This window comes from Corapipo altera, unplaced genomic scaffold (assembly GCF_003945725.1).
Source record: "Corapipo altera isolate COAL_440 unplaced genomic scaffold, ASM394572v1 76, whole genome shotgun sequence".
Taxonomy (NCBI): domain Eukaryota; kingdom Metazoa; phylum Chordata; class Aves; order Passeriformes; family Pipridae; genus Corapipo; species Corapipo altera.
Window position 1 is genome coordinate 1194738 of NW_020884964.1, and position 21982 is coordinate 1216719.

Genomic DNA, 21982 nt, shown 5'->3' on the forward strand with positions numbered 1-21982 from the left:
ATGTGCGGTGTCTGATGTGAAGAGGAGCTCCCATGGCAACTCTAGTGAGGCTAATGCAGGGACAGCATTAGCCTAGGGAAGCACTCAGGGTGTTTCCTGGGATGTTTTCCAGGGCAGCCGAGCTGATTGCAGCCGCATGCCAGGAACGGGTGGCAGAGGGCCCAGGCTGTCCGCCCTGCCCTGAGGGCTGGCACACAGCCAGAGTCAAGTGCTGCTCATCCAGCAGCACAAGGTTGCGTGGGTGCCTGGGCTCCTTGACCTGCAGGGGGTGGCCAATGTGGGCACAATGGAGCAGTCTGGAGTGGCACAAGAGTGGTGAAAACCCCGTGGCAGGAGAACAGAAGGCACCTCAAGTGTGACAAGAGCTTGTTTTTCATGCACTGGCAGCTCACCGTGATGGGTGATTAGCAGCAGTGGCAGGCTGGGGCCTGGAGGGAGACAGGTGTGCTGACAGTACATCTGGCTCAGGGAGAACAGCCCCAGCCTCGGCTCCTCCTTTGTGGTCCTTGGCACCTGCAGATTACTTGTGAGGGCTGAGTGGACATCTACCCTCTGTTGTGCAGCAGTTCTAACTCCTCAAATCAACTGCTTCAGCCACAGGCGCTCTCTCAAGCTGTGAAATGACATAGTGATTTTTTTTTGCCATGGCATCCCCTCTCCCAGCACTGAAGCACCAAGCTTACTCTCCTTCCAGGATGCCAGGCACCAGGAAACACCCACAGACCACACAGACTTGCTGGGCTGGGTAATGTGGTGCTGAGCAGAGGCTCCCCAAGGTGCTCTCAATTCTGTCCATGAATGGCTGTCACTGGGGCTTATCTGGGAAGAATCACAATCTCTACACCACCAAGTGGAGACAACAGGCCCTAGAAAGGCTCAGCACCCCATGTCAGTTGCCTCTAGGAGAGCAAACCTTTGGTGGGGAAAAGGCCTCTCTGGGAAGAAAAGAAAGGGGAAAAGGCCTCTCTGGGAAGAAAAGAAAGGGGTCACCAACACCACAATCTCCTTGAACGGTTCTCTTGGGTTCAGGGGTGCTGTGGCCCTGACTCCCTCTGCCAGGACCCTGCTGCAGGCCTGAGCATGGGAAATTCTCACTGTCTTGGTCCAGATGTCTTCAGTGCATTTTCTTGGCTTATTAGCTCCTTTTCACAGCACCCAGCTCACCAGTGATGCTGGAGAGCAGCTGCCAGGCAGGCAGACTAGATGCAGAACCTTCTGCTGGGGCGGCAGCAGCTGTGGGCCAGGAGCTGGGCAGATGTATGCCATGCAGGGGGATCCCTGCTGTCTTCGTCACTGCCCCCTCCTGAGTGGCAGGTTTGCTTTAAAGACCCTGGTTTCCTTTTATTACTTCCCCTCTCAGATTGCAGCCGGCTGCAAGGCTATTTTTAGCAGCCTGCCTTCTAAAAATAGCTCTGAGCTGTTTGGAGTTGCGTCACAAGAGGTAACTCTCTCCACGAGTGGCTTGGCCTCTGCACCCCAGGAGGATACAAAAGGAGGCCAGGAGCAGAGGGGTCAGCAGGTTCAGCCACAGCCAGAAGCGAAGGAGGCAGCAGTTCGGGCCTGCCAGCTTCAGGCATTGCAGCACCAGCAGTATGACCATCTTCTGCAGCCACTGCCACCAGCCCCTGCAGGCAGAGATGAGCTGCCTGCCCAGGAGGGGTAAGCAGGCGCCCAGGGCCTCAAGGCCATTCAGGTGAGCTCCCCCCCACCTCCCACTTTCAGGGCTGTGATGGCCTCTGAGAGCCCTGAGACAGGTCTGATGGCCCTTGCAAGAGGCTTACACCAGCCTGAGACAGTGGGGCTATTAGCTGGCACATGGGGAGGAGGTGCAGGAGCTTGGTGGGGCCAGAGGAATTTTGAGTAGTTGAAGAGGAAAGGCGTATCTGGTGGACTGGGGTGCACGTTCTGGCACTGGATGCAATTTCCATCCTTGTGGGGTTTGGTGGCGAGGTTGTGTCACGTGGGCTTCCTCACCAAAGCACAGGTCATTGTCCAGCCTGGTCCCCAGCAGGAGGGACACCAGCCACACCAGCAGCATGTCCCCTTGGGTAGCCTTGAGCACCTCTGCCTGCACCCACTGCACCGAAACAGCTATGCAAGGTTTGCTCTCCTAGAGGCAGCAGCTGGCATGGGTGCTGAGCATCTCCACTCCATATCCCCAAGCTCATAATTCTCCCCATAGCGACAGGCGGGGAATGCTGTCCCTTTCCCTCCCCGGATGCACCTCCCCAGATGGCTGGCTTTGCAGGTCAACCAAGAGTGCCTCCAAGGCTCGCCGGGACCAGATCAATGCAGAGCTGCAGGCATTGCGTTCCCTGCTGCCCATCTCCATGCGGGAGAAGGAGCGGCTCTCCTATCTCCACACCATGGCCCTGGTGTGCCTCCGGCTGCGGGGGGCTCAGCTATTCCCTCCAGGTACCCATGGCACTGCTGTACCCCATACTGTCTTACATCTGTGTGGGGCACCATCAAGACAGCACTTCACCCTGATCCCCCTGCAGGCTCAGCTCTTCCTGTGGAACCGGCCCTCGGCACAGAGCTACTCTCCCTGCTCCCGGGGTTTCTGCTTGTGCTGTCGGCCAGTGGAAAGCTGGTCTACATCTCGGAGAACGTGGCTCAGGTCCTGGGCCTTTCCGTGGTAAGGCTTGCTCACTAGGCATTTGTAGTCACTGTCCTGGTGCCTTTATTGTGTGCACAGCACACTGCCCCAGCAGATGCTGGGTTGTGGCTCTAGTGGTCTGTGTGCCCATGGTGCCAGCCAAGGCTCACCAAAACAGGCACAGTTCTTGAGGAAAGCCCCCTCTTTTGTCAGGTGGAGCTGCTCGCCCAGGGGGACACGGTCTTTGACATCCTGGATGGGCAAGCATGTGAGGATGTGTACAAGAAGCTCCTCCTTGCCCAGGAGGAGCCTGGCAGGGGTAAGGGAGGCCTCTGCTGGCATCTTGCAGATGTTGCCGCCTTGCTCTGGCCCTCAGTGGCTGTGATCAGAGATCCAGGGCCAGCCATGCTGAGAGCAGAGCAGGGGAGCCTCTGACCCACTCGGAATGGTTTGTTTCTCTGCAGAAGTCACTTTTGTCAGTGAAATGTGCACGTCCAAGGCCTTCCGGTTGAAGCACGGAGGGAATCGGGTCGTGACAGTGTGTGGGCGCTTTGTGGCCCTGAGCTGGCCACCCTCCCCCTCCACCACAGCCTTCCTGGCCCTCTGCTCACCGGTCATGCAGTCGCCTGCAGATGGCGAAGCTGGTTCCCAGGATGACATATTCCAGAGCACGCACATCCTAGACATGACGTTTATTGATGTCACGGAGAGGTGAGGTGTGCCTGCTTGCACCAGAGCCCCAGCTGTACATCTCAGGCAGCAAGAATCATTTCCCTTCACCAAGCCTTGTATGGGATGCAGGCTAGATACTGTGTGAGCACTGAGACTCACAGACACTTCCCAGACCTCTTCCCTCCTTTACAACTTATTTCTGTACCTCTGTTGTTTTGCTGTCCCCTCCATCAAGCAGCTGCTGCTCCTTGCTGACAGGGTGCGAACCCTGTATGGCACTCAGTCCCCACTCCCCTTGTCTCCCCCAGTGTCACCTACCACCTTGGCTACCGCAGGGAGGAGCTAGTCGGTCAGTCCTGGTACAGCCTCCTGCACCCTGAGGATGCTGATCTGGCAGCTGCCCAACACAGGGCCGTGGGTGAGTGTCGGACCCAGGAACATGTGTGCTGTCCTCTGGCTACATGGTCTGGCTGTTCCTGAAACATGTCTATCCAGGACAGCAGACGCAAATCGAATTCAGTCCTGCCCACTGAGACTCCCTGCTCCAAAAGGATGAGGCAGGGATTTGGTCACACACTGTCTATAAGGTCACCGGTAGCTTCCAAGCTTCGGAAGCTTTGCCACGGTGCACAGAGGAGGGACAAGCCCCCTTGAGCTCCAGCTCTTTCGGGGGGCAGGACTCCTACGGCCTGACTCTGCTCTGTGTGGCTTCAGTGGCGCTGGGGCCAGAGCAGTGATCGCCAGCAGACCTCATGGGGGCAGCCTAGGGGGTGTGCAGGCGGCCTGCCGCCGCCTAACGCAGTCGCTTCCCTTGCCCGCAGCGCTCGGGGCCGGCGCCGGGCCCGCCTCGGGGACCGCGGTGCTGCGGGTGCTGCGCCGGGACCGCGCCTGGGCCTGGCTGCGAGTGTGGGCGAGGCGGGACGGCGGGGGCCGCTGCATCTCCTGCACCTGCACCTGCCTCAGGTGAGGGGGCCCCGGGGGAGTGGCGGGGACCGCTGCATCACCTGCCGCCCCTGACCCCTTGTCCCCGCAGGGAAGAGGAGGCGGCCCACCTGCGCTCCCGGCAGCCCCGCGGCGCCGCCCCGCCGGCGGGCCCGGAGCTCAGCCGTCTCGCCGCGCAGCTCCGCGCCCTCGCCGACCGCCTCTCGCCGACCGCCTCTGCCCCGCCCGCGCCAAGACCTCCGCCCCTTCCCGAGGAAGGCGATGCCGATGCCTCTGACTGTCCTGGGAACTCTCTACTGAACCCTCCCCAGTTCCTCCCCTCTCCTTTTAACTGGGGAGCGGTGAGAAAATTGGATGCAACATTCCAAGTGTGCCCTCACAGGTCTCAAGTCTACAGAGACACTGACATCCCTTGGTGTGCTGACTGTATCTCTCCTAATGCAGGCCACTGTGTGTAACTCCGTCTCCGTTCAGACAGTCACTGCTAAGACCTTCAGCTGACGCAATTCAAGGCGATGGCAAACCCTCATTTTACACAGTTGGTGCTCGTGTTAGAAACCTTGGTCAGGCTGTGATACAATCCAGCATCAAGATGACTCAGTTCGGCAGTGCAGAGGGATCTCGATCTTGCACTTTACCACTTATTGACGAATTAGCTGGATATCACCAGAGTGCGTACGTGACCTGTTCCTCACAAAGGAACGATTTTTGCTTAAAAATGACGCCAATAAAACCCGCTCCCCCACGTGACTCTCTGGCGTGCCCTGGTTCCGCTTCCGGGAGGGCGGGGCCGCGGGCGGGGGCGATGAGGCCGCACCGGGACCGGGCGGGACGGGGACGAGTTGCCGCCGCTGCCGCCGCCACGGAGGGCGAGGAAGATGCGGTCGCGGAGCAGCCGCTCGGGAGGCTGGAGGCAGTGGAGGGCGATGGCGACAGCGACGACGACGGTAGCCTCTCAGGGGACGAGGAGGCGGAGGCGGCGGGGCCCGGCGGGAGAGGTGAGAGGGGTCCCGGCGGCAGCGCCTCCGGTACGGGCGGCGGCCTCAGCGCGCATCGAGAGGGTCACGGCCCCCCGCTCAGTAGGAAACGAGTTGTCAAATGGCTTGGTCCATTTCGTATTCCATGGTCACATTTCGTATTCCAAGTCCTGCATCCCTCCCTCACCTGCTCCGCTCAGAGGATGAGCTCGGGATCACAGCAGGGTGTGCGCTGGAGATGCGTGAGAGGTCCCTGGAACAAAAACCATGTAGGGACCTCTTCCCCGTAGTCGCCTTCCCTGTATGTGGAATCACAGAACTATAGAGTGGTTTGGGTTGGAAGGGGCTTAAAGATCATCCACTTCCAGCCCCCCTGTCGTGGGCAGGGACACCTTCTACTGTGGAAGATCTCACACATCTCCAGGACAATTGCTCTGTGCAAATTCAGGCGCGGAGGAGCTCCTCACTAGGACAGGTGGAGTGGGAGAACCGGGCGGTGCGTGTCTGTGGGCACGGCATGGGCTGAGGTTCAGGGTGTGCAGGTGGTGGTTCTCATCCACAGTGGTGAGCACAGTGTGGTTTCCTCATCTCAAAATGATCCAGGTGAGAACGAAAACCTTACGAAAAGTACAGCAAAGGCCCTTAAACAAAACTGAGGTGTCAAACACATGGCGTGATGCGAGTGTGAGGAGTCACCGATTGTCTTGTGAAAGGGGTCTCCGTGGTGTGTCTGAGTGGGGCCATGGGGGAGGCACATCTTCTCTAAAGGTGGACTTTTGGGACTGGCAAGGTGCCCCACTATCTTAGTCATTTTGGTTTCCTCTGGTGAGGAAATGGTGAGCTTTAGCAAAGCTCAGAGAGAGGACCACTGACAGGCACCCTTTCCTTTCCACAGCTGGATGTGAATGGGAACAGTAGTTTTACTTTTGCCGTCTGTTGGAGGCCTCTGTAATCTTATGTCTGGAGCAGAAGGAGTTATATTTGAGTCCAGCACTAATTTTGTTTCAGCAGGGAACAATTGGGCAGATATCAGCCATATCTTAGGCCATCTGTTCTTGCTCTGATGTGCTCAGCAGGTCGTATAGCCCTCTACAGGCTGGGAAAGGCATAAGGTGTCCATGTGTCACAGGAGTCTGTGGGAGGATAGGAAACACGAGGAGGCTGCGCTCCTGAGCAGGAAATGTCCCTGTTATCGGTAGGTAACAGCAGCGTATCAAGAGGTGCAAAAAAGAGGAAATAATCCACAAAATAATGGATGAAGGGAAAAAATGGTAGGAGGGAAAAAATGAAATTGACTACAGAGACAGAACAGAAAAGGTAAGTTATATTCTAGGGAGAAAAATGAATGAAAAAATGGGGGAATTAGGGCCTCAAGAAAGAATGCAAGTAACAAAGGAAATAAACTAATCCTGTCTTTTTAACTGGGGCCTTTTCACACACACAGTTGCCAGTTCTGCTGCCCAGCAGTGAACATCTGCTAGGACCATTCACTTCTACCCCAAAACATGTTTATTATGTCCAGTGATGTTCTGATGAATGTGAGTGGCTAATTCAATCTCCTACAAATGGGGTGTATTTATTGGACTGATACTACTGTGTGGAAATCATCCCCATTAGGTTTTGGGTAGTCAAGTCTGGTCACCTGTACCAGTACTGAAATATTTTATCAGTGGAAGCTCTGCATGCCTTTGCTTTTTTTGGTTTATACCAAATCTCTTTTCTAATCCTTTGTATCTTTTTACATGGTGTCTTTGTCTTGTTTTTAGTGACATCTTGTAAGCCTTTGCTATTTAAACAGTATTGTTTTGGAATTGCAGCTAAGTGGAGTATTGTAGTGCAAGTGATGGCGTCTTGTCTGTCTTCAACCTGTGTTAAGAGTATCTTCCACATCATTATGGTCTTAAGCTCTGCCAGGGGAGGTTTAGGTTAGATATTAGGGAGAAATTCTTTACAGAGAGGGTAATCAGGCATTGGAATGGGCTGCCCAGGGAAGTGGTGGATTCTCCGTCCCTGGAGGTTTTTAATATGAGACTGGCTGTGGCACTTAGTGCTGTGGTCTAGTAACCACGGTGGTAGTGGATCAAAGGTTGGACTTGATGATCTCAGAGGTCCTTTCCAACCCGGCTGATTCTATGATTCTTCCTTTCCTTTAATGCTTTCTTTGCCCTTTTCACTGGTCCTTGTTCAGTGTCTTTCATTTGTGTGCCCAGTGATGCTTTGAGTGATACTTAAATATTGCCGTATGTAGAGGTTAATTGCTTTGTCCTCAAGTAACTTGTATAATTAGCGCAGATTTTTCCTGAATTTGAGCAGTGTGGTGGCAGATTCTCTTGTCCACTAATTTGTTGGTTTTCTTGTGTCTCTGTGAACCCCAATAGCGAGATTAATGTAAATTGCTGAGCTGCATGGCACTCTGCTCATGCCTGAGTGCAGGGACAGCTCATTGGTCTGAAGGGGATTTCACATTCTGGACAGGCAGTAAGTGATTGTACACGAGTGACAAGGGAAAAGGTGGAGAGCAGAAAGGGCAATGGTGCTGTCATCGCTAAGAAGGCAGGGGCAAGGGTGTTTGCAGGAGTGCAAGCAAGAGAGGATGTCAACTTGCAGTAAGATAAGGGGGAAGGGTGTTTTGGGGAAGTAGTGTAACGAAATCATTCTGTATTCGCATTTCTTTTATCCCTTGTGTGGCAGACTGGATGTACAGTGTTCCCTTAGACTACTTCAGAGGACTAAGGACATGGACAGAGCAGAGTTCATGAGTGTTCAGAACAAGCAAAAAGAAAACATTTCCTGAGGCAACACATGGCTGTGCCCATTAGGTTTTCTGAATGATGAGAGTAGTTTCTGAAACAGAAGGTCTTAGTTATTGCCAGGATGAGAGTGACTGGGATAATAAATAGTAAGCCCATGCTCTGAGCCAATGTGACTGACCTCATGTTGCTTCCTGAATTTGGCAAAGCACACAGAAACCTTGCTCTTGGGGCAGTGTTTTGGGTTTGCGTGGCAAGGGTTTGGTAGCGAGTGGGCTACAAGGATGCCAGAAGCTTCTCACATGTCCCATTAGCTCAGCTGCAGCCAGGGGCTTTTATAAGCAACAGTGGTAGCCCCTCTGTGGTAACATCTAAGAAGGGGAAAAGCCCTGCTGCTGACCAGCAGCTGGTAGAAAGGAGTGAGAATATGTGAGAGAAAGAGCCCTGCAAACACCAAAATCAGTGAAGAAGGAGAGGGAGGAGGTGCTTCAGGTGGCTGGGCAGAGATACCCCTGCAGCCTGTGGTGCAGCCCATGGTGAGGCAGCTGTGCCTCTGCAGCCCATGGAGGACCCCACACTGAAGTGAGTGAATGTGCCACCATGAGAAGCTGGAGCAGGTTTGCTGGCAGGACTTGTGACCCCATGGGGGACCCACGCTGGAGCAGCCTGTTCCTGAAGGACTCCACTCTGTGGAAAGGGACCCACACTGGAGCAGTTCGTGAAGAACTGCGTCCCAATCTGTTTGTTTTGCTCGTGTGACGGTAATTGGTGAGTGATCTCTCCTGGCTTTATGTCAACCCATGAGCCTTTGTTGTATTTTCTCTTCCCTATCTAGCAGAGGAGAGGAGTGATAGAGCAGCTTGGTGGGCACTTGGCACCCAGCCAAGGCCAATGTACCACAGACAGGATGTGATTGTTCCTGCTGGGCCACAGCTGGGGTGTTCTGTGACAAATGCATTAGTATCACAGAGGCTTAGAAAGGCCATGTGCCTGTCACTGCTCAGAGGTGTTGAGCAGGCAAACACCACTCAAGTCAATTTGCCAAGACTTTACCTTTTAGAAGTGAGCCAGTACAAACCCCTTCTTGCCCCTACGAGAGAACAGAATGAGCGTATCCAAGTGCTGACTTAAAAAGTGTTTCAGTTGTTCGTTCTGAACACCCAGCGGTGTAAATCCAGAAAGAATCATTTTTACATTCTGTTATAAGAAGTGTTAAAGGTTACTGACACTGAGGGATATTAAAGAAATTTATCAACAGACAATTCCAGCAGAATATTGTGCATTCATTACCACCATGGGTAGAATTAGTTTTGCTGTTTCCTGTGTTGTCAGCAGTCAGAGAAGAGAAGGAACATTTTACGAAACACAGGATGTAAATAAAGTTCTGGGGAGCTCCCAGCAAGGTTAGGATATGAAACTGCTTTTTGGTGTTGTGGGGTTTTATCTTCCCCAGTGTATCAGGCTATAAACTGTTTCTGTTGGCAGTGAGTGGTGAAGGTTGAATGTCTAGATTTCAGTAGTTCACAGGCCCCTGGTGTGTCGAGGAAGGTCTGCTGTGGGAGCTGCTCCACTGCTGACTGAGCAGAGCAATGGCAGATGTGCAGTGGGGAGTTTGTCTCCAAATCTTAACAGACTGAATAGGCCATGTGGTTTTCTTTCACCTCTTGGCTGGTTTTGTGCTGTGAGAGGTGTGATGATGCCCATTTAAAGGCAATGGAACAACAGTCTGTTGAAGTGGGAGAGTGGGGACTGAGAGGTGGCCAGAATTTGCAATGTAGCCAAAGTATAACCCAGTGCAGAGCTCTTACTGCTCTTTGTACCAGGTAGAACCTTTGTACTGCTCTTTTCTGTGCTATTGAGTGGAGAGAGAAGCAAAGACACATTGGGGCGAGGGGGAGACTATTCCAGTGGTAAAGACTGAAGTGATTAATGAGAGAGGAATCAAAGGCTGAGACGCAGAGGCTTCTTTCTGCCATGCAGTTGTACAGGGATGACACTACTGTGCTTGTGTCACTGTCTCAGGCTCTGAGACATCCCTGTTGGTGGAATTTGGGAGTGAGAAGTGCCTTGAGAAGCTGTTCAGTTTAGGTGTGTCCTGTGCTCTCTTCCAGATCAGTCTGACATGTCTTTCGAGGAACTACTGCAGATGCAGAGCGATGCAAGAACAAGAGTGTGCAAACAGATGACCAGTGGAAAGAAAACTTCAAAACCTACCAAAGCTATGGTGAAGCAGCAACAAGGCAAAAAGGGGTAAGAGGCATTTTTGTGATCAGAAAAATATGCATGTGTGCTCTCTGCCTCCAGAAATTACACTGGGAACTCCTCACAGTGCTGGTGTTGCCTTGGAACTGGCATAGATCTCCTTTAATGTACTAGACAATAATGCCTGTTACTATAGTGTTTCATTTGGGAATGGTCTGGTGCTGTTTTCAGAGCTCTTAATATCCTATCCTGTTCAAAAACCCAGCAGCCACCTGTTACTTGATAGTTAAATTGGCACTCAATGCCTTTATACCCTCTGTGTTAAAGCACTTGTAACCCTCAGCATGGTGTGCTTTTCAAACTGTATGATAGTGTCCACTGTGACCTGAATTAATTACCCTGCTGGTTTCTAAACCCCTTCCAGCTTATCAGCATCTTCTGCCTGGCTCCCACTGGCTGGAGTTACAGTCACAGGCAATTTCATTCATCCTACTGTTGTCTTATCTGTGACTTGTCTGTGTTCATTTTCCTTTTTTCCCCTCTCTACAGAGGGAGAACATCACAGACTTTTTCCTGTATTTGGCACAACAAAATCTATCAGATCTTTTTACAGTTCTCCACAGACCCCCACTAGTAACAGCAATACTCTTACCCTTTATTTGCAGTACTTAGCTAATTTTCAGTCCTCAGAGTTGCATCCAAGTGATTTGAACAGGTTTCCTCTGTTACACTAGCGCTCCCTAATTTGTTTCTGAATCTCTGCTTAATACATGTTTCTCCTGCCATAAACAGTTGATTAGAATAATGTTTCTGCTTTTCGTTTTACCCAGGGTTCTGGGGGATTTCGTGTAGTGCAGCATCTTCACACAGTGTCTCTAATTTCTGCCACACAGTTTGCATAATTCTGCTTTTATTTAATTCCCCTAATCTTTTAAGCTATGTATTGCTGTTAAATCCCACATGGTGTTTCTTTTGTGTTTTTGTTATGGAAGTGAGTTTCTTAAAGAAAGGATATCAAGGAAATCCCCTGGCACTGAGCTGGCTTCAGCAGTGCTGTATCAAGCTGACTCCGGAGCATTGTACAGGGGTGTAGCCAGATCAGCGGACACGAAAATAACACTGAATGCTGCTCTAAGAGGGATTTGGAAAACTTACTCCTGGGCGGTTATGTTCCTGCCCTGATGTTACTTGTGGCTGACTGTGGGTGCAATGCCCACGCTGTGGGTGCTCTCAGCAGGTTTTTCATGTTTCTGGTACCTTACCTGACAAATCACAGGACGCAGCATCCAAGTAATACAGGGAGAGTAATACCCTGTTCTGCCACCTTATACCATCCCCCTCATATACCTGAAGCATCAAGCTCTAAGGCCTGTGTTGCAAGGAAAACTTTTTCCCTTAATTGATTGTCACTGTAATCCTCACGATCCTGATTCATTGCGAAGTCTCTTTTGGGATATGTACCACACGCTGTGCAGCCCATTATCCTGGGGCTGACCTTTTCCTTACTGGTGTTACAGCGTGCTTTCTTGCTGAGCCTGGCCTGTCTTCGTAACTTCCAGGTCAGTGCAGAAATTCCCTACTTTGGCATCCATGAGTGCTGAGGGAGCTGGCAGATGTTATCGCTCACCCACTCTCCATCATCTTTGAAAGGGCATGGAGAGCAGGAGAGGTGCAAGAGGTCTGAAGGAAAGCCAAGGAAGGAAAACTACAGACCAGTAAACCTTGCCTCCATCCTTGGAAACGTGATGGAGAGTCTCATTCTGGAGGTCATCTCTGAGCATGTGGAAGGTTTCTGGGACTAGTGTGTATGGATTCACCAAGAGGAAATCTTGCTTGACCAATCTAACATCCTTCTGTGATGGCATGACTGGCTGGGTGGCTGAGGTGAGAGCAGTGGATGTTGTCTACCTTGACTTCAGCAAGACTTTTGACACTGTCTTCCCTAACATCCTCATAGGCAAGCTCAGGAAGTGTGGATTAGATGAGTGGATGGTGAGGTGGATTGACAACCAGCTGAATGGCAGAGCTCAAGAGAGTCGTGATCAGAGATGCAATAGACTAGTTGGAGGCCTGTCGCTAGTGGTGTCCATGGGGGTCAGTATTGGGTCCAGCATTGTTCAACTTATTCATCAGTGACCTGGATGAAGGGACAGAGTGTCCCTCAGCAAGCTTGCTGACAACACAAAGCTGGGAGGAGTGGCTGGTACACCAGAGGGCTGTGCTGCCATTCTGCAAGAACTGGACAGGCTGGAGAGTTGGACAGAGAAGAACTGCCTGAAGTTCAACAAAGACAAGTGCAGGGTCCTGCACCTGGGGAGGAATAATCCCAAGCACTAGTAGATGCTGGAGGCCGTCCCACTGGAATGCTGCTCTGTGGAGAAGGACCTGGGGGTCCTGGTGGACAACAAGCTGTCCATGAGCCAGCAGTGTGCCCTTGTGACCAACAAGGCCAATGGTATCCTGGGGTGCATCAGGAAGAGCCTTGCCAGCAGGACAAAGGAGGTGATCCTGCCCCTCTAGTCAGCCCTGGTCAGGCCACATTAGGAGTGCTGTGTCTAGTTCTGGGCTCCTCAGAACAGGGGAGACAACAGAGCTACTGGAGTGGGTCCAGCGGAGGGCAAAGAAACTGACTGGAGTATCTTTCTTTTGAGGACAGATTGAGGGAGATGGACCTGTTCAGTCTTGAGAAGAGATGACTGAGAGGGGACCTTATCAGTGCTTACTTATCAATGTTAAGGTCAGGGGTCGAGGGGATGGGGCTAAGCTCTTCTCAGTGGTGCCCAGCAACAGGACAAGGGGTAACAGGCACAATTTGAAACACAGGGAGTTCCATGTGAGTATGAGGGAAAACTTTACTGTGAGAGTGGCTGAACACTGGAACAGGCTGCCCAGTAAGGTTGTGGAGTCTCTGGAGATATTCAAAATCCACCTGGATGCAATCCTGTGCAACCTTGTCTAGGTTAACCTGCTTTAGTAGAGTGGTGGTCTCTAGGTGATCACCAAAGGTCCCTTCCACCCCCAACCATTCTGTGACTATGAGAGAAATAATCGAGTACAGCACATTTACTGATGCAGGTGGTGGGTTTTCACTTGATACAGTGGGGCTGTTACAAGTTCTGTGTAGGGTTGTTTTAACTACACATTTATACATTTGGTTGCCTTAGCCTTCTGTGGCTCAACTGAGTCACCTCTTTGCTCTCTGCAGGTATAGGGAGGATTGAGTTGGGAGAGTCTGTTGTGCAGTAATGTTCTTCTGAGAGTTTGACTAACTCCCGAAATATTAGCCTGGGCCTCATTCTGACATCTGCTCCTCTTAAATACATTTCTCTCTTTTTCAGGCCATTGGAGATGTCTGCCAAGAAGCCTGTGCCTTTTCTGCGACAAGTCGTCTCTGTTAGAAAGAAGGTGGGTGCTCCCCCTCCCCAGTTCAGGAGCTGACTTCCCATAGCAATGCTCGTAATTGGGCTGCTGCAGATGGCACAGGCTGTTTCTAGAGAACAGGGCTGGACTACTGGTGAGTGCAGACAGTGATAGTGTTTCCCTGGGGAGAAGAAGGGATGGGTGCAGGAGCAGCTGCAGGTTAACTTCAGTGTTTGTGTCCGAAGTGTTTCTAGAAGATGTAATGACTCCCACCAATGACAATTTCACTGCAAGCCACAGTCACTGTTCAGTACTAATCCCAGAAATTCAAATGTCCATCTACTTTCTAATCTGAATGTAACTTTGACTTGTTATTGCTGGATCATCTGAATATGTTGATTTCTGCAGTTAGAGATCTCTTTTTATCTCTCCCTTTTTTATGACCTGACCCAGTTAATCTGTGAAAATCTAGATAGGTTTGAGTTCCCAAATCCATCACCTTGGCAACACATATTAAGCAAACTCTTGGTCTGGGAGTTGCAAGTGTTTGGAGGTAGCACTCCTGCTCCTGTTCCTTGAATTGGATACTCCTGGGTGTAGACTTGCATATGGAAATGTCTGTTGTTTGGTAGACTGGATGCAGGCTTGACTTTGTGAGGGACTGCCACCTTAATCATGGCAGTCAGTCTTTGCCAAATGCAGATGTTTCAATGGTGGGTGTGTAATATTGCTGGTGAAAAAAATGGCAAGGTCTGATCTGTGAAAGGAGAGTAAGCAGGCTATTAATAGGATAATCCTGGCTACAGCTCTTGCCTTTGCCTTCCTTGCCATCAGGTCCACAGAGACCCTCGATTTGATGACTTGTCTGGAGAGTATAAGCCTGAAATATTTATGAAGACATACAGCTTCCTGGACAGCATCAAGAAGCAGGAGAAGGAGGTGATGCTCTGTGCCTGTCCTTGCCTGGAAGAACCTTGCTTGGCAGGGGCTACTTCTTCCAAGGCTTTTCACAGTGGAGGTGACAGACAGGCAGTCATGTAGCTTTCTGCTCTCTTCTAGATGGTTCAGAAGCAACTGAAGAAATGCCGGAACATGGAGCAGAAGGAGAAACTTCAGCAGCTTCTGAACCGTATGGTGAGTTCAGCACAGCGTCTCTCTGTGAGGCACTGGAAGAGAAGATGTGTGACCTGAGGTCTGCCTCGATGCTGACACAGGCCATCTCTTTTGTACAGACACAGCAAGAACAGGCACAGAAAAAACAGCAGAAGCTGAGGGAAAGAGAGCTGTCTTTGAAGAGACAACAGAGGGAATTGGCCAAACAGGGAAAGAGACCCTTTTTCCTAAAGAAATGTAAGTATTCAGTGTGAACATGCTGCAGGAAGACCTAGAGGGAGTACTGCTGACAGGAATTCAAGCACCTGAAGTGAGGTGTCCATACTATTCCACAGAGCCATGGAGGGATTTTTCTAGTACTGGTGCTCAATGGGCAAGCTAAGCCTGGGAACCAGGGAGGGAGAGGTGAGGACGGGCTGGTCTGTAGATGTGTTTTGGGCTTCGGTTTAAAACTTTGCTTCCCTCTCCTCTACAGCTGAGAAGCAGAAATTGGAGCTAGCTGAGAAGTATGCAGAGCTGAAGAGGAGTGGAAAGCTGGAGAGCTTCCTTAACAAGAAGAGGAAGAGAAATGCCATCAAAGACAAGCACCGTCTACCCTCACAGAAGAACTTGTGACGTTGGACAGATGTGCTGTTGTCTGGCACTGGGACTCATTCTGCCTTGGCCAGGCCTGGAAGATGGCTATCCTTCTTCCCAATATCTGCCTTCCACTGCACAGTGATACTGTAAGGCAGCAGAGCAGAGGCTGAACTGAACGAAATAGTGGGGTTTTTGTAGCTGAAATATCCTCTTAACTTGTAGTTTAGACCATGGGTGGTGACAAGTGTGTCGTGCAGATGCTTACAGTGTTGACAAGCTGTTTTTGTCCTTGCACCTGCTCATTTCTAACTCTAGCAAGGAAAGCATGAGTCCTGCCCTGCATTGCTGGCTCTACTCCAGGTTTTCTGAGACTTCCACTGAGGTGGAAAAGGACCTGTTCAAAGCAGGGCTGGCACTGACTTCAGACCAGGTTGCCATGGGATGCATTGGTGGGGTCTGTTAATGTCCCAGGATAGATGCCACCACCTCTCCTAGCCTCTGCTCTACTGCTTCAGGTTCTCAAGGTGGAACTTTTTGTTCCCTTATCCAGGAAACCTGCCTGGTGCTATCCATATCATTGTCTTGTTCTCACTGAAGTGCCTGGCTGTCTTTCAGTAGCCTTGTCACAGGTCTGAGGGGTGGGTGGAAAAGAGGAGCTGTAAGGTCTCTGCAAAGTCTGTTCTTCTTAAGGGTCAATAAACCCTGTTCCCTCAGTCTTTCCTTGCAGTGCTTCAACCTCTGACGACTTTCACATACTGAAGTGGAGTCAGCCCAGACAACCATCTCTCTTTTGGTGGCCCAACCTGGATGCAATATTTGGATGTAGTGTCACAAGGGCTGAGTAAAGGGAAGAGGATCACACTGCTCTGCATGGGCTGCACCTAGTGATGCAGACCCAGCTGTGGCTGGCCTTCCTCTCTCACAGGGCATGCTGCTGACTGCTCAGCTACTGCTACTCCTGATCTCTCCTTCAGAGCAGCTTGGCCTCTCTCCTTGGCTTCTCATGGTTGTCTCCACAAGGCTGTTAGTGCTTCTGGGAAGCTGATTCTGTATGAAATAAAATACTGGTTTTCCTTTATTCCCAGTGTTGTTGCTGTTACAGTCAAAAGTGCTTGAATTTAGGGGAGTTAATGCCTCTCTCCAATACTATGTTTGAACACCAGCTCTCTTGTTTCTCCTTACTCTGGTTACCCCTGCCTGCTGTTGTGCTGATAAGGAGGTGAGTTGGATGATCCCTGTCTTACAGGTTGGAGCTGGTGCTGGGAGCGTGCCTTGGCTCTGCAGAACAGGACACAGAGCTGTGCTGTGTCAGGTGGGCCACAGTTGTGTGGGGCCAGGGGACAGGCATTGCTATAAGCAAAACATGGAACAATGAGCAGCTCATTGGGTGTTGCTAAAGCACCTGCCTCCACTGCAGTTCCTGTGGGTGATGCTGTGCTGACAGGTCTTAGTGTAAATGGGGGAAGGTGGTAGAAATGGGATGTGCCAGCTCAGCTAGAGACCTGCTGCCGCAGCCTTGCTGAGGGGCCATGTGGCATTCCTCAGCATTTCTGAGCACATGTGTCCCCATGTAGGGCACTTGTAGGTCCTGTACAGGAGGTGGCAAGTCTGGTGGACCCCCAAAGTGGTCTTGCTTTTCCCTCTTGCCCCTCTGGAGCCAAAGGGCATCTTCTTGCTGAGGCCTGTACGCCTTACTTTGCTTACAAAGCAAAGGGGTGGAGCTTTAGTGTTGAATATTCAATATGCTCGCGTCACAGCGAGCGAGCGTGGTTTCCACCATAAACACGCCGAGACAGTTGCGAGACAGTTGCTAAGTTCAGATGGTCCTACGTCGGAAGCAGGAGTAAGGGCTGCTGGCGGCGCGCTCCGGAGGAGAAAGGGTGCAGGTCTAGGATCCCAGAGACCGTATGGCTGCTCGGTGCCACCGGGAATGCCGTCTGCTTTTCCTCCAAAAGTAGGGATAGGCACCGTCCCGACGGGTCCAGAGTCGCTCCGGAGCTATTTTCGCAGCCACCGAGATACCCTGCAGCCTGCCGCCGCCTGCTACATCCCGGCTGTGGAGAGAGGATGTAAGATCGGGGGTACCTAGACTGTGTGGCTGCTCAGTACAGAGAGAAGCCGCCGCGGCTACTGAAAGCGGAGTCTCTGCACCTTCAAAAGGAGGGGGACGGCCCTGGACCGCACGTCGCTCCCGGGGTTTGCGCAATCCCTTAGCGGATCGCCGCTTCCCGCTTTTGAAAGCCGCCGACGCGTTTTTGCCACCGTCGCTTTTTCGAGGCGCACAGCAGGGAACTAAGAGCCCCCTGCGCCCACGCCGCCGCTACACCGGGACCCACGCCAGCATCTCGGCAGCATAACTCCTTCCAGACTAAATCGTCTTCCAGGTTTCTGTTTTGTTCGTGTTTCCCCCGTGGTTTTTGCCTGGCTGGGGAGGGCGTCGGGCCGCGGGGATTCTTTGCCACATTATTTTCTTTGTTCCCCTGGACCACGTGGGGCCGGCGCAGTGGGAACGGGAACCATTTCTTTTGGTTTTGCCCTAGGTGTGTGGGAGGAACGTAACAATTTTTTACCTTTGTTGGTTTTGTGGGTAAACCATTCTTTTTCCTCTGTATTGCTGTGTTATTTTTGAGTTTTACCTCAGTAAAATTGTGAGACTAACGTTTTTTAACCTCTCACAGTCTTTTTTTGTTTTCCCCCTCCACCATCGTAAGGGGTGGCTTGAGCAGTCTTAACTTTTTTTCTCCCCGCTGAGTTTTTAAAACCAGCACAGCCTGCAAGGAAAGCATCCTCGCTGGGATGTCACCTGCTTCTGCTCAGTATGTTAGTAGTGAGGAGTGAGCCTGCTGGCCTCTGTACGTGCCAGCTCCTGGGCCCAGCACCCCGCATCAGGGGAAGTCCTTGGGCATTGCCCAACTCAGCCAGTAGTGAGGTGTCACTGGGTATTTGGGCAGGCAGCAGCATGGCAACACCAGCTCCAAGAGGAGATGCTTCCACCATCTCCACGGAGCCTCCTACTGCCAGGAAGCTGCTCTTTCCTGTAGCCTCCCAGCCTCAAGCAGTTTGGGTTATTTTCCTTGTTTCTAAGGTGATTTGGGCAGTGTGTCCCTTCCAGACCTGCACTGGTGTCCCTCCAGGTGAAGCGTGGGGACTTGCTATGGGTGTCCCTGAGCAGGCTGGTACCAGCTGATGTAACTGCAGCTGTGCACAGGCAGTGGTGACTGACAAAGCTGCCACACCTACCCCACCAGTGACACCCTCAGAGCCCACCTGACTCTCACAAGGACCCGCCTCTCCTCTCCCAAATGTTCAGACCCAGGTATCTGGGATGCTCTCCCCAGGCCTAGGCAGTCACTGAGCAAGCCTCTCCACATGCGCTGCAGCTGGACTTACAGGCACACAAGGGACACGCACACACAGGAGTGGTGGGGGGATCTGCCTGCTGCCGGGGACACAGACAGGAGAAGGCTGCAGGGCTCAGGTCTTTTATTGCAAAGAGGGAGATAATACAAAAAAGGACAGTCACCCCTTTCTGGGTCCCCCCAGGCCTGCAGCTGGCTGAGAGGGGAAGGCCCAGGCGTTGCTCCTCCTGCATGGGGGCCTTGGCTTACACAGTGGGGAGCAGGTTGCTGCCAAGGACCACACTGGAGCCAGGGCCATCCACAACAGTAAAGCAGGTGACCTGCTGTGTCCCTGTGTGGTGCCCTGCCTGGCCAGAGTGCAGTGCTGTATGGGGAGCACTGGTGGGGGAGCCTGGCACAAGATAGGGCTGCCTGGCCCCACCCAGACACAACACCTGGCAGGCAACCCTGGCCTCCTCCTCTACGCTGCTGCCTGTTTACTTGGTGGGGTGCTGAGGTCTCTGCAGCCTTATGGAGGCCACTACAGGGGGCCCTCACCATGTGACCCTCGGGGCCCTGAGCAGCTTCGCCCAGGGAGGGAGGGAGCAGGGTCGTTGCCCTCTGTCCAGGTGGGGAGCTCAGCGGCCTCTGGTTTGTAGGTACTGCCAGGCATGGTGGTGCCCAGGCTGTAGCTCCTGCTGGCTTGTCACGTGTTGTCCCGGGCCAGCTCCTCGGGGCAGGCAGGCTGGTCCCGGGACTTGCGCAACCCTACTGTGGGCAGTTGGGCTGGGTCACTGTGCTGTAGGTCTGGCCCCGAAGGTGTGTGGTGCTGGTGCCGCTGGTACTGCACAAACATACAGACCTTCATCCCAATGGCAAGCATGTTTTTGCCCATGAAGATGCTGGAGACCCGGGCATCCCTGAAGAAGACCATGTTGCTGCCTCGGATGAATATGGTGGTGATGTTTACAGTGAGCATGCTCAGCATGGGGTACAGCATCATCCGGTGTGGCACGATGCCAATGCCCTGCATGCTGATCTCACACAGGGACACGCACGGGAGGACCAGGAGCAAGATGTAGCAGTAGAAGAACATGATGCCCTCAGCCCAGAGCGGCAGCCCCTTCTTCTGTGGCTCCCACAGGTTGGCCTGGATGTCCAGCACATCCAGCATGTCCACAATGACCCAGAAGAGGCGGTTGCGTAGATCTTCCTTCTTCTTGAATGTTCTGACATACTCCATATGCTCTGTGGCCACCAACAACACATAGAGGGCTGGGATGCAGATGGAGAGCAGCAAGGTCAATGCTTTACGAGCTATGAGGTCCAAGCTTTTCCGGTCAGCTTTATAATTCTGGTACACAAAGTAGACTTTGATCTCCAGAACGAAGACATACAGGAACCAGAGGATCATGGCATAGCCCCGCTTAGCTGTCTTTACCTCTGCCCCGACCCAGATGGCCACATAGCGGAGGACCAGCAGGAAGCACAAGTCACCCACTGCCACCATGACACAGATGCCCAACTTCCTGGAGCCCTGGCTCTGCTCCACCAGGTAGGCATCCATGAGGACGAGGCTGGTCATGATGAGCACAGTGGAGAGGCACACGTGGGGCTTGCTGACAGGTGGTGGGGGAACCATCCTGCACAGAAGAACAAGCAGGGTTGTCAGGGAGTTGCTGAGATTTCCTATCCCCACCCTTGAGCCCCCTTCTGCTGCCCTCTACCCAACAGCTGTGGATGGCTGAAAGAAGGGAGGGGAGTGTTCATAGATTTCAACCATCCTACGTGCCTGGTTTGTTCCAAACCTGCAGACTTCTAGCCAAAGTGCTCCTGAGACTCCTGACCAGGCCATCCTGGTGGCCCATGATGTCTGAAGCCCAGCTCCTAGGATGCACATAGTGGGACAGGCTGGACACTTGGGACACTTCAAGCACTTGGGATACCATTGCCTCTTCTGGTAGCTCATCACACTGGCTAGTCTCTGCCACCATGAAGGGTATATGCCTTATTTTCCATTAGACTTCCCAGCCAGTGACACTGGTTATATTTTTCCCCCCAAGGCATATAAGACCACAACAATGCATTTAACCCAAGCAGGCCCTTAACTGCTATGATCCAGGACTGTTCTTTTTAGTCTCCTTATTCTCATCCACAGCACAAGATGAAGGGTTATTTTTAGCCTAGCTATCCTGTGGGGTGGGAGGGAAGAAATCAGCCCAATATTCAGTTTCCTTCAGGTTCATGGTCCCCAAGAGCTTTGCCTAGAGCTGTTTGCCCATGCCTACCCTGCCCCAACACCATAAACTGAAAGCAAGGAAAAGCAGCACCAGCCCACAGCTCCAGGACACAAGGAGCTCTGCAACAGGCCCTCAATTTTGGCAGGATGCTCAGCTTTCCTGGGCTAGGGCAGAGCAAAGCACCTGTGTGCTTTGTATGGCACCAGGACTGTCAGACTTCCTCCCCCTGACCAAGCACAGCTGCAGGCAGCTGCTGTCAGAGGCAGAGAGGGAGGACAGAGTCGGGGCCTCGCCAGGCACAACTCAGCAGCTGCTCTGGAGGGGAGCCAGCCCCCTGGATGAAATGGAGGATGAAGCTGGGCTGATGACTGTGTGGCACAGTGCTGCACGATGGCTGCCCACGCAGAGCTCGCTTCAGCCACACCTGGGCCATGCAGGGGCACCGGGACACCATCCTGGTCATCCAGTGGGCAGTGTGTGGGTGGCATTTGACCATGGAGCAAGCACTTGAGAGCAGGATGGAGACCGCACAGTTAATGGTCGCCTCTGCACACGGATGCTCCTGGTGCTGAAACTGATGGCACAGGGCCCTGAGCACAAGCTACCTGAACTCCTGCTTTTTGGCTGAGGGAGCAGGTGTCCGGCACAGTCGTGCATCCCTGGGCCCAGCAGCATCCTTGCATGTTGTGGGAGGCAGCGAAGCCTGAAGCTGCCAGACACAGGTGACTCTCAGGGGGAAGAGATCAGAGGCCGGTGAGCTTGGGGGAGCTCATGGATGTGGCACATCTGGAGCGCGCCACACGGCTGGGGCTCACCCGCCTGTCACTCCACGGCCTTCCCGAGCCTCCGGAGAGACTGGGGGTACCCCAAGCCCCAGCTCAGCACGGCCTCACCGCACGGACGCCCACCCCGGGGCCCGAGTGGGGCCGCCCCGCCGGGCCGTGTCCCCTCTGGGTGCCCGGGCGCCCCCGACCCCGCCTGTCCAGAGCCCCCTTCCCACGCCGGCCGGGCCTCGTCGGGGGCGGGCGCTGCCCGCCGGCCGCGGCAGCTCAGCCCGCAGGCCCCCCGGGGTCCCGCTTACCTCGGGCGGCTCCCCGGGGCGCAGGGCAGCGGCGGCGGCGGCCCCGGGCCCGGCGCGGCATCGCCCGGCGCGGGAAGGCCCTTCTGGACAGGCGGGGTCGGGGGCGCCCGGGCACCCAGAGGGGACACG

The 21982-nt window shown here is 53.1% G+C and overlaps 3 protein-coding genes across 4 annotated transcripts; 2 read left to right on the forward strand and 1 right to left on the reverse strand.

The window, feature by feature from the left end:
* The first annotated feature begins 957 nt into the window (after positions 1–957).
* Positions 958–4963, forward strand: NPAS4 (neuronal PAS domain protein 4). Its single transcript, XM_027664689.1, has 8 exons — positions 958–1693; positions 2249–2415; positions 2502–2638; positions 2813–2918; positions 3064–3310; positions 3580–3689; positions 4093–4234; positions 4305–4963. The coding sequence occupies exons 1-8, from the start codon at positions 1593–1595 to the stop codon at positions 4669–4671; spliced, it is 1377 nt and encodes a 458-aa protein (XP_027520490.1). The 5' UTR covers positions 958–1592; the 3' UTR covers positions 4672–4963.
* Positions 4964–5018: 55 nt separating this feature from the next.
* On the forward strand, positions 5019–16272 carry RRP36 (ribosomal RNA processing 36). The gene is made up of 7 exons (XM_027664616.1): positions 5019–5211; positions 10052–10190; positions 13481–13547; positions 14337–14441; positions 14562–14636; positions 14735–14852; positions 15091–16272. The coding sequence occupies exons 1-7, from the start codon at positions 5019–5021 to the stop codon at positions 15228–15230; spliced, it is 837 nt and encodes a 278-aa protein (XP_027520417.1). The 3' UTR covers positions 15231–16272.
* A 2388-nt stretch (positions 16273–18660) lies between these two features.
* LOC113957291 (transmembrane protein 121-like) lies at positions 18661–21920 on the reverse strand. 2 transcript variants are annotated; one of them, XM_027664619.1, is made up of 2 exons: positions 21854–21920; positions 18661–20175 (listed from the first exon to the last, which is right to left on the reverse strand). In XM_027664619.1, the coding sequence occupies exon 2, from the start codon at positions 20172–20174 to the stop codon at positions 19239–19241; it is 936 nt and encodes a 311-aa protein (XP_027520420.1). In that variant the 5' UTR covers position 20175; positions 21854–21920; the 3' UTR covers positions 18661–19238. The 2 variants fall into 2 exon arrangements, with proteins under 2 accessions (XP_027520420.1, XP_027520421.1); XM_027664620.1 differs by lacking the exon at positions 21854–21920 and adding an exon at positions 21378–21424.
* Between the last annotated feature and the right edge of the window lie 62 nt (positions 21921–21982).